The 14,036-nt window shown below is 50.9% G+C and overlaps 1 protein-coding gene across 1 annotated transcript in view; it reads right to left on the reverse strand.

The window, feature by feature from the left end:
* The window catches only part of WHRN (whirlin), an 89,322-nt gene extending 75,874 nt beyond the window's left edge, over nucleotides 1-13,448 (reverse strand). Inside the window, 2 exon segments of the mRNA XM_045074021.1 lie at nucleotides 12,713-13,252; nucleotides 13,255-13,448. Coding sequence (XP_044929956.1) covers nucleotides 12,713-13,252; nucleotides 13,255-13,338 — 624 coding nt within the window. The 5' untranslated portion in view covers nucleotides 13,339-13,448.
* Nucleotides 13,449-14,036: the final 588 nt, after the last annotated feature.

Genomic DNA, 14,036 nt, shown 5'->3' on the forward strand with positions numbered 1-14,036 from the left:
CCTTGGGGATAATGCTATGGGAAACTCGCAAGACAGTGACAGAATCACCATCCCCTTGCAAAAGAACTCAGGAGATGAGGACAGAGCAGATTCCAGAAAGATATCGATTCCCTTTTAATGCAATTCTTCAATTATCCACTAAGCCTGGCTTTTGGTCTCTTATAATTTAAGTAAATTGCTTTATAAATGTTCTTTTAAATTCGGTCTCTTTATTCTTTTCCTTTTTTTCTTTTGGGAAGAACTAACAAGATTCTAGGAGTCATCAACATAATCACTCAAGACAAGCCTCGATGGGTTTCCAATGGAGTTGCTGGGACCTAGAACCAATGTCCATAGCACATCCATCCGTCAGAAAAAATCTGATTATATACCAACATTTTCGTGGCCCAAGAGTGGATACCTGGATGGAGTATACTCTCCTGGAGGACACTTAACATTCCTGTCCCTCACCACTTTCTGTGCATTCCGCTAACAAGGGACAGGCCTCCAGTTTAATTCACCCTCGGACTAAAGAATCTGAATTCCAGTTGGGTTCCAGATGAATCAACCACCCGACAGCTACTCCTAACAACCATCTCTTAAAGAAAAGGCTGATAGGTCTGAGGAGGTGGAAATGCAACACTCTTGTGATTAAATGGCCATAGGACATCAGTAAGTTACACATCAAAAATAAATGTACATATATCCTATACAATAGTGTTATATGATGTGTACGTAACCTTCTGCTACATGCTATTTATGTGTGGATACAGCTATACAAATAATAAACATGCAAAGGTATTCAACCTCACTATTTAAATTATGCAAATTAAAACAGAATACCTTTTTGTCCAACAGATCAGTAAAAATGGGAAAGAAATATAATATTCGGTGTTAGCAAGGCTGGGGGAAAATGAAGCATCCCATATATTGCTAACATTGATAGAGGATACTGTAAAATAAGAAACTCTTCCCCAAGAACAATCTGGCAACAGTTTACCAAGCCTTAAAATTCTCCCTATGCCCGGAGCCAATGCCACCTCTAGAAAGATAGCCCAAGGAATTTTTAGAGACGTGCTTCCAGATTAATGTGCCAGGACACATTGTCTAGAGCAGCAATGTGGCTAACATTTAAGAAACAAACCATCCAAAAAGAAATCAGTCAAATCACGCACCTCTTTGCTATGACGCAATGGTTAAAAACCACGTTCTAGAAACATTTATCAGTCATGATACACTGTTTGGCGAGACAGGTTTCAAAAACTATGTTCAGAACGGCAGTTTTGTAGAATATTCCCAGTAGGAATTTACACACGTGGGCACGCAGGGGACCAGAAAGACGGCAGTCCAATTGTCAATAGTGATTATTTCTGGGCGAGCGGATCATCGATGTTTTGGGGGGTCTTTTTCCTTTGTGTTTTCCTGGGGTTTCCAAGCTCTATAATTGAACCCGTATCTCTCGGGTCATTAACACACGTGCACACACACATTTTATTTTAAATGCTTAGGTGGACTCCTCTGCTCCTCGTGTTTCCCACGAACCAAATAAGATGGCCCTTAATCTGTCCGGCCTGCGACGGTGCTGACGACCACCGGCCTCTCACTCGCGGCCCAGGAGATCCTGTTTGCGCTGTGCCCGCGCTGCAGACCCCACAGACGGCGCAGGCGGATTCGCACCCTCGGCTCCATCAATGAGAGGGTTTCCTAACTTGCGGATTTATCCTAATGGGGGTGGAGTCGAGGTCACGGTTCATCTATTTAGGGAATTTCCACAGACTGCGCAAAATAAAATCCCAACAAAGGTCTGGGCATGGCAAGAGAGATAAGAGAGGGTGAAGGGGGAAAAAGGGGGGGGGGCAAGAGTGCCCAGTGCTGTGGGGGTACCTGAAGCCTATCAGTAAGATGCACCGAGCTCGCCCAGGAAAGGGCAGGGCGGCCACGGCCCTGGCTGCCGGCTCACTGGGGGGGTTTCTGATCAAACGGCTGCAAAGCCCGTCTCTGTAAGGAAAACAGCGTCAGAGAGGAAATGTCCATCCACTGAAACGGGGCTGTGGCCAGCGCCTTGCTAGGCTGCACACCCGCCAGGAGGTGGCAATGAGCGCACACTTTGGAGGCAGGAGGAAACAGTTCAAATCCCAGCCCTGCCACCTCCTACAAGCCTACTGGTGGCCGGCCACTTCTTCCTCTCCATGCTCGGCCTCCTCTCCCTGGGGGCTGCGCCCAAGAGCCGGTGGGGAGATCTGCGCTAAGCCCTCGCAGAGCTCCAGGCGGCACACAGATGGCGGCACACAGATGCCGGTCCTTGGGGGCCGTATTTATTCGTGGGCTCAGAATTGCGAGCTTGGAAGCATCTTAGGTGCTGAGTATGCTATACCAAGAAGTCTTAACTGGTGCGGAAGAGACCCCAACACAGCGGTGGGAACACAGCAGGTAATCACGAAATGCTCAAATCAAAATCTGAAAGCCCCCAGTGCTTTCAGAAGTTAACTGTATGGCCATTAGTACCCCCATTTTAGAGACAAGGAAATTGAACAGGGAAGTTCAGAAACACGCCTGCTGTAGACTATTATTCTTCTTACAACGTTATCAAAGAGGCATTTGAGAATCAGAGAGGTCACGGAGTTTGTTCAAGGCCCCACAGGTGCATAGTGGCAGAGCCAGGCTTTGAACCCAGAGCCTCCAGCTCCAGGGCCCAGGCTATAGCATCACAGGATGTCACCTCTCTCGATGTTGGAGGGACAGATGCATCCCCTCAAGTCAACAAAGCCTGATTCTGATTCCTGGCTCTGCCACCTTCCATCTTTGTGACAATAGGCAAGTGACAAACTGTTTGCAATTTTTTGTACAACAAAGCAATAAAAGCGGTACCTACTTTGAACCTATTGGGCTAGTGTGAGGTTCAAGTGAGTTCATATATAGAAAGTCCAGAGAATACAGTCTGGATTACTGTAAGCCCTCAATACAGAAGTTATTACCATGGAGCAATTCAAAGAAACATTCGGAGATGTGTAATCTGTGTCACAACCAGTGAATCAGGGTCACTGTGCTGATGGGGCCGTGGGGGAGAGGAGAGGGGTTCCTGCAGACAGGGTAGTTGTGGGTGGGCGGGACGGTCCACTGAGGCTGGCCTCACTGGGGCCGTGGGTGTCGACAGGTGCAGGGACCCAAGCTGCCTTTCAGAGGAGGGCAGTGCTGCCTGTCTGGTCAAGTGTGGACGGCACTCGGGGAAAAGCCAGAGAAACGGACTGTCTGCAGACAGAAGGGGGTCAGATCACGGGCAGCCTGAACACCAGGTTCAGGAGCTCGGCTTCTGCCCTGAAGGCTCTCAGCTCCAGTGCAAGGCGCCAGGCAGGGAACCACTTGATGAGCGACAAATCTGAAAGTGTGCCCTGCTTCCAGGATACTAAATGGACTGCAAGATGGGAGACAGACAGACGGCCAGGAAGCCGTTGCATTTTGGCCTCCAATGACAGGGATAGGGGGGAGGTGTGGTCTGAGAGGTGCTGGGGAGGGATCAGGCCAGGAGGGTCTAAACTCACAGAGGCTGGTGCAATCCCCAATGGGGAGACTATAGAGAGGAGAGCAGGTCAAGGTCACTAACTTGGGAAATGCCCATGATTTGTGGGCAAGAGGATGAGGTGCCTTCAGGGGGTCAGGAAGGAGCCAGGAATTTCAAGGCAAATAAATGCTTTTGCTAATACTGGGGAAGAGCTGAAAATTGAATGAATGAATGAATGAATGAGTGAATGAGTGAATGAATGAAAGAAAGGCTCTAAAAAGGAGGCCCAGGTCCTGGTCAGAGACAGCATGGGAGACAGGAAGGGATCTGGGGACAAACTGAACATACGGACTTAAACCCTCAGGACCAGAAGAACTTGTGGAGGGCAGAGAGGGTTTAAGGGAGTTTGGGAGAAGGGGGATAGGCTTGGGGCCCCTGAGGAGAGAGAGGAGGCGGCAGGAGAGATGGAGCAAGGATGGAGGTCCCGCTGGGCTCAGACACATCGCAGGACACCATACCCTCCCCGGCCCGCAGGATGGAGACAGCAGAAGGAAGACCCCTCCCCAGACTTCCTCCCTTCCCCACCTGCATGGAAGGATGATCTCGGAACACTGGACCACTCTTCTCTTTTCTTAATCAGAAACTTCTTAATGAAGCCTCACACACCATTTCAGATGTGGTTCAAATACATTCCAGGGCTTGTTTTTTTTTTTTTAAGTACCGATGCCGTATTGTCAAATCACCACTTTCAGCCTGCATTTAATTGCTTTAATGGGTTCTGGAAAAACAGCCACCTTCTCTCCCTTCTCATCAAGGCCCCTGGGGAGCCCAAGAGGGAAGGATGCTGGGGAACAGGGATGGCGATGCAGCTGATCTGGGAACTATACTGTCACACATTGGCCTCTGAGCCCAGCACCTGCCCCACGTTTTTAAGAGAGGTGGGGACATACAATTCCATCCGATCTCCGGGCTTTATTACCTCTGTAAAAAGAAAGAAAATGCAGATGCCAAAACCCAAACAGGCGCAATTACATTTTTAGAGAAATGCTATGTGGGAATATTGACCACATTTAGTAAATGACTCTGCAATTCAACCAGCTACGATGCATCGAGAGGGCCCTGAGCCCCAGTCATTTCTTCCAAAGGCACCTTTTTTCTTTTTTTAGACTAAGCAGGCACAACAGAAGACTTTCAAAGCCAAGAGGATGCCGTCAATAACATTTTTCATTACAATACCTGCAGTGGGACCTCCGTGGCCCTATTTCTCAAACTTCTGATGTGCGACAGTAGCAATAACCTGTTTGGAAGGGTGAGGGGGTCTGCATCACAGAGAGACCAAGGGAGATGCTCAAGGTCACAGCCAAGTAACACAGTCAGATGAACCCAGGTCCATCTCCAAAAGCTATCTCTAACCTCTTGGGTACAGACCTCTCTTCCCTGGATTGTCCAACATATCAGTTGACCTTGCACTTCTGGAGCCCTGCTCCGGAACAGCTCAGGATAGAGACAGGGTGGGTCCACCCTCTGGTCAAGTCTTTCTGTGCATAAATGTCGGGGATGGGGGCAGATCCCAAAGGAAGGGGGTGCTTCCCAAACCTGAGTGTGATGAAGACTTGCCTGGGGAGCTTGTTAACTCTCGGGCAAGCTACATTTCTGAATCACTACTTCTAGATTACTTAGATACACCCTTTTGGATGCCACTTTGCTATGTTCTTCCCTGTAACCTGCAGCTTTAGAATCTGGTGAAGACGACATCTTGGGACTTGTTTACGGGAGGCTGAAATATTTGCTTTGCATTCAAAGTTGAGAGGATGCTGATATTACGAAAACTCAGGTAGAGAGGAAAAATAACTATGAAACTGGCTGCCAGCCGAAGCAAAGCCACAGCCAATTTAGTGGAAGGAACACAAATTCTCAAAGGACATGGAGGTAAAGGGGTTGGGACTGGAAAAGGAGAAAAAAATAAATTCACTCGTGCATTTTCGATAGAGGATAAAGCAGCTTTTAAACGTACGTGTGATTAGCAGGAACTTGGCCTCTTCTTGAAATGCTGGGGCTTCTTCAAACCTGAACAGGGCTTGGGTTTTTTTTGTTTTTTTTTTTTTTTTTCTTTTTTGTTCGTTTATTTTTTTAACAAAAATCCAGAAGATATATCTCACCCAAAGTTGGTTCATTGATTGCTTCAGAATGCATAAATGATTCTATTTTGGAATCACAGATACAGGCTGCAGAAATAACCCACTTCTGGGAATGTGGTTTTAAAATTGAGAGCAAAGCAACAAATGAACTAACCCAAGAGGTCTCGTAGGCTGGCTGGGGCCACAGAGGGTGGGAAAAGCTCCTGCCCACCCAGACCACGTGTTTTGTTTTGTTTTTTTAAAGGTCTTTTGCTAAAGTAGTAGCATAGAGTTTCCCATTTACCAAATGTTTTTGTACCTATTAAGTCATACAATTCCATACCCATCCTGGAAAGGCAAGTGGGATATGCCTATGCCCTTTTCACAGCTCCAAAGACTGAGGCAGCCAGAGAGGGCACGTGATCTGCTCACAGCCACACCATTACCATCATGGTGAAGCATACGTTAGAACCTATGGCATTCCTCCGTGTTTTCCCCCAAGCACTCACTGCCTTGCAACGCACGGATTTTCTTCGGCTGTCACACTTGGGAACCAAGGAATCCTGAACTCGCCAGCACTGCACTGGATGCAAGATCATTCCATTTACTCTGCACATATTTATTTACTAAAACACCTACTGTGTGTCAGGCCCTGTGGAGGTGCTGGGGTGGGTGAGGAAGCAATAGGGACCAAATCTTGGTTTCCATGGAGCTGATTTGTCGAGGGCAGGGCACACAGCCAACAAAACCAGTGGAAGGTCCTTCCATGGTGAGCAGTGCTCTGAAGGAAATTACAGCAGCATGAGGGGATGGGGTGGGGGCCTGCTTTGGAGAGAGGGTGGCAGGGATGTGAAGGCATGTGGATGTCACAGCACCTAAAACCCTCAGTGACCTGTGGCCCAGGGTGGGCCCGTGCCCCCCCTCCCACAGCTCCCCGAAGGCAGGGACCACTGACCATCCATCTCTAAACTCTGAGCACCAGCCACAGGCCTGGGGGTGCGAAGTGCCGCTTAGAGCTTGCATGGATGAACGGCTCCCATGAGGATGGGTGGGGCTCAGACATGCCACCTGCCCTTGATGCATGGGCACCACAGTCCCCACTTAATAAAATGAAGTCTGCAGATGGTTCCCCAAAGGCTCCCGAATGTCAGGCACAAAGTATGACGCCTGCTTGCCTTCCAGCAGGGGGCCTGGCCCCGTCTTTCAGGAGAGTGGCTGCGTGACTGCCTAGGGCTAGGTTCCAGGCAGGAACATAGGGCAGAAGGGCCACTTCGTTTCTATTCCCCATGGTGACCCGGGCCTGGTCAATTTTTACTCCTGGAGCCTGACCTTCCTGGCCTCCCCCGACCCCCTCCCCTCCAGGGAAGGAGAAAGCACCTGACACAGAGGCAGTGCTCACTCGCTGATGCCAGCCTCCTTTCCTCCCGGAGAGTTCCAGTAAAGCAAAGTTCAAACACAAGTGCACCCGCCCCGCGGTGCTGCCTCCTGCAGCGGACGCCAGGAGTGCACAGGAAACAAATGGTCTGATTCCTGTTCTCGGCACCCTTTGCCACCTGCCATGCTGTCAAAGTCAAGTTAAACGTCTGCAGCACAGGAACCTTTAAAAAGCAGCCCCCCACCCTGGGGCACAATGAGAAGCTTGTGTGAGCTCCCTGTTCACATCAGATTCTTGCTTGAGATTTTTTTTTTTTTTTAAAGGAGAAAAAAAAGAATAGGTTTTGAAAGATTCGTATTTCAACCTCCAACCACCTCCAGCCGTTAAATGTCACTCCCTCTAATCAAATTCTCTGGTCCTTGCTGGGCACTAGTTTGGGGTCCCTGAGCAGTGGAGCCCAAACGCTGCTCTTCCGGGTCATAAAAGAATCTTGCTGGAAAGCCAGTTGGAGCCTAATCCCCCATGGACGCCTGCTTCAGGGCAAAGCCCTTTGCAGGGGGCGGATTGTAACTCGGAGGAGATGCACATGTGCCGGACGCAGGAGCAGACCGGCGTGTGAGGGGCGTGTGAGGGGCGGCGCGTACTTGACAGGTGCGTACAGGCTGTGTGCGGCGTGGCAGAAGAGGGAAGCGACAACACACACCGAATCCAATTAGGCGGGGGCTAAAGGATCATCCTTATCTTTGCAGCTGCGTCCAGATGATCAGTCTGTGGCAGGTAATAAACAACGCCGGGCGAGTCGCAAGAGGGAGGTGACAGAAAAACAAGACTGGCTCCGGGGAAATTCTCCATCTCTTTCGTGTCCAGCTTAAAGCCAAGAGGCAGGATTCTTCTAATTAGTAAAATCAATCTCTCCCCCACTCAAAAATAAGGGCATTCTCTTCCAGCCTACAAAACACTTTCTTCACGTGAAGAGGAAATAGCCAGCTGCCGTAGGATTTGGTCCTACGCGGGCACTGTAATTGTCTGAAACCTTGAGTATCAGCTTGGGCCACAGAAATAAATAAGATTAAATGAAAGAAATGGACCCTCTCAACGCACTATATCACACTCTGGATCCGGCCAGCAAACATCTATTTAATATGGAGTTTATTAATAGTGAGCTTTCAACATGTCATTGCTGGCAAGACCCACAGGACCCAGGAAAGAGGATGTGGGCCAGAGGAAAGTCTGTGCGTCCCCATGAACATGTTATCCATGGTTTCCAAATTGGAAAATGGTAATAACCCCAGTGGGAGAAGCTGCATTTCAGATACAAAGTTGGAAGTGGTAATCATTTATAATGGCTTCAGCTAACCATGTACAATGGGAAAATGACAAATGTGTCGTTTAGAATGTGCTGGACTAAATACAATCACTTATATTAATATGGACAGATTCTTTGCGGGTTATTATGCAGAGGAAGGGAGGGTGTGATGACTCTAATTAAATGAAAGGGCTGGCCGATGTTTTCAACTTCTGGAACGTTTCAAATTCTAATATACCCCTTGGAGGAACCCCGGGGGGGGGATGCTGAGATTGTAATGAAGCCATTTCATTTTTATTGGGATGAAACACACACAGGCCACACACATCCCAGCAGCACCCGGCTACCCCACACCCTGCACCCCGTGGCCTACCACCTGCAGAATCGAGGACTTGGAGGGCAAGCGGGTAAGTGAATGTGATTTGGAGCGTGCCCCCAGGGGGGGTGCTGTGCATGCCGCCTTCCCATGGTCATCCTCCCATTTACTCTGGAACGGCACCAGGATTGGTGTTCTTGGGTCGAGGGAGAGCAGTCAAGTTCTCATCAGCACAGTGTGTCTCCCGTCAATTTCCTGAATTAGTAGGAGGCTATACAAGAGAGCCAAGATTCTCATCTCTTAATCCTTAGCCAACTTTCTTAACTCTGCCTTAAATGAAATCAATCCCAAAAGAACAAGAAAACACCGGATTAGACATTCTAAATGCCTTCTGTGTAGCACATATGAGCAAATCACAGAATGTCTGAGCCCAGAAGGGACCCTGGGCAGACTCTGGGCAATCTACCCTAGGACACAGAGGGTCAGCCATTGGCCCAAGGTCACACAGCAGGCATGTGGCAGAGCCCAGTGCACCATCCCTGGTCTCTGGGCTCCTTGGCTAATTTACCAACACTTTCTGGCTGGAAACCTCTGAAAGGTCTACTTTTTTTTTTTTTTTGGTTTGGCTCCTGTTCATTCAAGAGAGATTTTTCAAAAATCAAACTTTTCAATATAATTACAAATAGTAAATGGCTTGCCTTATCTGGGCCTGTCACTGATGATTTAGCAAATAGCCTTCAAGAGAGGGATGGGAGCCCCCTGGAGAGAGGAACAGAATCCTTGCTAAACTGCTCTGAGCAACAATGGATCCTTGATTTGGGAGAGAGAGAAGTGGAAAAAAAAATTGTACGTTCAATCGCCTTTGCTCCCTGGGAGGAGGTGACCCTCTCTGACTCATGAACTCTTAAGTAACTTTATTCCTAAAATTTTATTTTCTTTTTACTACACACACATATACACATACACACAATCTCTCCTTCAGGATACTCATAGGATCTTTTCCCCCTCTTTCTACCTGCAGGAGAAAAATAAAGGTCTTTTAAGATTGAAAACACATCTCAAGAGCCAAAACACAGAAACAAGTCTATATTGACAGATGAACAGAAAAAGCACACGCGCGCACGCGCGCGCGCGCGCACACACACACACTAGAATATTATTCGGCCACAAAAAAGGGGAAGGAAATTCTGTCCTTTGCAACAATAGGGATGCACCTGGAGGGCGTTATACTGAGTGAAATAAACCAGACCCATACAAGCAAATGCTAGATGATCTCACTTATATGTGGAATCTAAAGAAGTCTAATTCACAGAGGAAAAAGAGCAGAAGAGTGGCTGCCAGAGACCGGGGAGGAAGGAAACAGGAAAATGTCAGTCAAAGGGTACAGACTTTCAGTTATAAAATGAGTAAGTTCTGGGGATCTAAGGCCCAGCATGGTGACTACAATAGATAATTCTGTACTGTATGCTTGAAATTTGCAAAGAGAGCATATCCTAAGGGTTCTTACCACAAAAATAAAATAACTCTGGGACGTGATGGATAATTAGCTTGATTGTGGTTATCCTCTTATCCCGTACGGGTATCACAAATCAATCACACTGTACACCTTAATTATATACAATTTTCATTTGCCAGTTCTACTTCCAGAAAGATGGGGAGGAAACAAACAAACAAATGAACAGATAAAATAACATTGAAGGAGCAAGAGAACAGGTCTTGTACTAAGTGCAATGGGGTCTATGGCACAGAAAAAGCAGAAAAACTGGTGATATTTGACTCAAGTCTGAGGTTTGGTTAAAAGGAGTGTACCCACGTCATAAAATCTCCGACGCCGGGCCCTACCGCACTAAAGCTAATACAGGGGGCTGAAAGTCAAGACCATCCTGGTGAAGGGCAGTGTATAACTTAGCGAAGCTGGGGCCTCTTTGAGCTTGAGGTTCAGGGACTTAATGCCCTTAATTTTGTGGAGGTGGGTCACCAGCCCCAGGGGTTCTTCTGAAGCGTCCTTTGATGCCGCCTGGCCTGCCTATCCTGCCACCAGGAGATGCTCGCAGCAGAGGCCGCAGAGACCAGGTTCCGCCTCCTCCGTCTTAAATTCCACCCACACGGAAAGTCTGTTCCCCTTCCCCCCTGGAGTTAAGGTGACACAAAGCCGTATTCATTTTGCCTGTTGCTTCTGAAGGTTCCAAAGGGGTGAGTTCCGGGCAGGCTGTGTCTGGCGTTGGCCAGAAGAGGGGCACCGCGAGGCAGGAGCTCGTTTGGCCTCAGCGGACCCCTTCCAGAGGAAAAGGGACAGTCAGGGACCCAGGAGGCTGCTAAGCTCCCAGGGCTCCCATACACATTGTGTGCTCAAAAACCACAGCACGAAGAGTTTCAGGTTTTACGAGAGGAGCCACGGAGGCTCGGACAGGACAGGTGGGGCGACGTGCACGAGACCCAGGAGGGCCAAGCTGAAGCTCCGAGCCGCACAGCTCCAGCCTCTGGATGTGCCTGACACTGGGATGCCCACCGACGGGTGGCCCGTGCTTTCCCTGTCCGGGTTACCTGAGGCTTTTCCAAAGTCTGTCACCTTGCGATGAGTGAGTTACACAAGTCTTTTAAAATTGTCTCTAAAATTGAATCCACAATTATAATTGACCATTTGGATCATGTATCTTTTGAGTATAAATGTATCATCTGGAACTCCAGACCTTTTAGGGCCAAAGGCTAATGGACTATTTCTTTATAAATATATGGAATATCAGAGAAGAGGGAAGACTGATGTCGGGGGGAGGAGACAGAGAGGGAGGAGGGCAGGTGCATGGAAATCCACAAGAACCTTGTCTGCTACACCCCCCCTCCCCAAAACAGTATCAATCATCAGGCTTTTCCCAGGAACAGCAGAGAAGTGTCTGAAATCCTCAAGGGGCAGGGGGCAGAAGGGCTGGCAACCAAACAAGGAAAGCGAGAGTCAGGCAGGAGATGGTTCTGCCCCAAGTGAACGGGCAGGAAGTGGGCTCACTACACACCTGACCATGGGTCACTGAAGAGGATACAGGAAGTAGCCCAGCAGGCCCTCAGCTGGTGTCCCAATCACCTACACTGAGGAGGACACGAGGCAGGGACAAACGGTGTGGTGGAGAGAAGCTGGGTCACAGGGCACCCTAAATCCCTAGGAAACATCTCCCCGCCTGCACAAGCTGAGTAGATCACTGTTTTTCCCCCAAACTTCTTCACTTCCTGTACAAAGATGGGCAAAGGTGGGTGTGTGTGTGTGTGTGTGTGTGTGTGTGTGTGTGTGTAAACACCTTCAAGGGATTCTCGAATGCCCATGTACACCAAACACTGTCCATCTCATACCCCAACTGGTTTTCAACAGCCCTAGGCGGTGCAATTAGCAAACACAAAACCGCTTTAAACAGCTTGATTAAATCCCTAGGAGACGGTTGTCATGAGATTTTTCTCAATTAACAGACACAAAAAGTGCAGCTACTCTCAAGGGGGGGGGGATTTATTTGTGACATGCAGGCAAGGGCCTCCTTGCCAACAAGGTTAGGGACACTTAGAAGGTCCAGTGGCCCCATTTTCCTCATGGAGATCCAGAGGTTTGCAAAGGAAAAAAGAGTCCAGTCCCAGGACACACAGCCTGGTGTGTCCACAGCTGAGTCAGGCTGGAGCCCTGAGGATCACAGACAGCCTCCTCCCACGGGGCTGGTGCTAACAAACTTTCTTCCAGGGGTTAAAACCTGCCTGAACGATGAAAACAGCAACAGCAGAAGTGGGGACCACCCACTGATTACTAACCACAGGAGACCTTACCTTTTCCTTTTTTAATGCTGGTAAGAATCCCTGTCTTTCACACTTGTAATCATATATTTGTCCGTGTTTATCTGATGTCTGTCTCCCACACACTGCTAGCTTTTATGCCCAACACGAAAGCAGGCTCCAAGTCTGTTTGCCCACCACCCTATCCACAGCACCCCGTTATCTATCCGCTGAAACAAAACTAGATGTTCCAGTCTTAAAGAAACATGCCTTAAGAAACACGGGGCCCAGAAAGATTAGGCAGTTTGCCTAAGGACACACACGGGCAGAGCTCCTGTCACTCTGTCCTGTTCTCGTCCCCAGACAAAAGGCTTACCTTGACAGCCTCAGCGTGGGTCACCCGGGCCAGGGACTTGTCGTTGACACGCAAAATCTGGTCCCCAACTCGCAGCCCTTCCTTCTCGGCCAGAGAGCCTGGCTCCACCAGCGACACATAGATGCCCACGCCATGCTCCGAGCCCCCGCGGATGCTGAAGCCCAAGCCCTCGTGGGCCTTGGCGCGCCGCAGGCTCACCAGGCGCACCTCCCCTGGCCCCGCACCGTCGGGGCCGCCCCAGGCGGGCTGCCGGTAGGGGGTGGTGGCGGGCAGGTAGAGGCCCTCGGCGGTGTACTGGTCGAAGAGCAGCTGGTCGGAGCGCGGGATGACCAGGCGCAGCATGGGCAGCAGGCGCCGCTTGACCGGGCTGTCCAGCAGCACGCGCAGGGTGCGCACCAGGTCGAAGACGTTGCGGCGCGCGTGGTACGCGTTCAGGCAGTGCGTGAACTGCTCCCGCTCCGCCTCGCTCAGCAGCGCCGTCAGCGCCTGGTGCAGCTGGCGCACGTTGGCAGACAGAAGCCGCAGCCCCGCGCCCCCGCCCCGCCGCCGCCGCCCGCCCCGGCCGCCGAGCCCACCGAGCCGGTGGAGGACGAGCTCACCGACAGGCCGTCTAGCGGTGCGTTCATCTCCCCGCCGAGGCCCGAGCGGACGCGGGGCGCGCCGAGGGGCAACTGCGGGCGCTCGCCGGCACCGGAACGGCAGCCGGAGCCCGCGGGGGGGGGGGGGGCGCACAGAGACGGCGGCCGGAGTCTGGCTTCGCGGCAAGCGGGTGGGCGCGGAGAAGGGGCTGGATCCGGGGAGAGCGGGGACGGCGGCCGGAGTCTGGGTCTGGGGGGCGAGGCAACGGTGGCAGAATCCCGGGGGGATCGCGGAGACCGCCGCTGGAGTCCCGGGCGCGCGAAGAAGGAGGGGTCCTGATCCTGGAGTCCGAGGGGCGCAGAGACGGCAGCTGGAGTCGGGAGGATACGGAGACGGCGGCCGGAGTCCGGGCAAAGCGGAGACGGGCGACAGGGTCCCGGGGGATGTGGAGTTGGCGGCTGTAGCCCGGAGGTCGCGGAGACTGCGGCTGGAGTCCGGAGTGGCGGGGGTGGGGGTGCGGGACGCGGAGAGAGCCGCTACATTCTGGAGGGCACAGAGACGGCGGGTGTCTGGAGTAGGGGGCGCAGCAAAGCAGACCGCCCCGTCACACCATGCCCGGGGCTCCCCCAGCCGGGCCGCCCGTTCCTCTCGGGCTGGGGGACCCCAAAGTCTTAAGTTGGGGTGGGGGCGCTCTAGTCCCCCAGCCCCTCGAACCGCAGCCCGTGGAGCCGCGCGGGCGTCCACG

Source organism: Mustela putorius, unplaced genomic scaffold (genome assembly GCF_011764305.1).
Source record: "Mustela putorius furo isolate JIRA1106 unplaced genomic scaffold, ASM1176430v1.1 tig00537301_pilon_pilon_pilon, whole genome shotgun sequence".
NCBI lineage: Eukaryota > Metazoa > Chordata > Mammalia > Carnivora > Mustelidae > Mustela > Mustela putorius.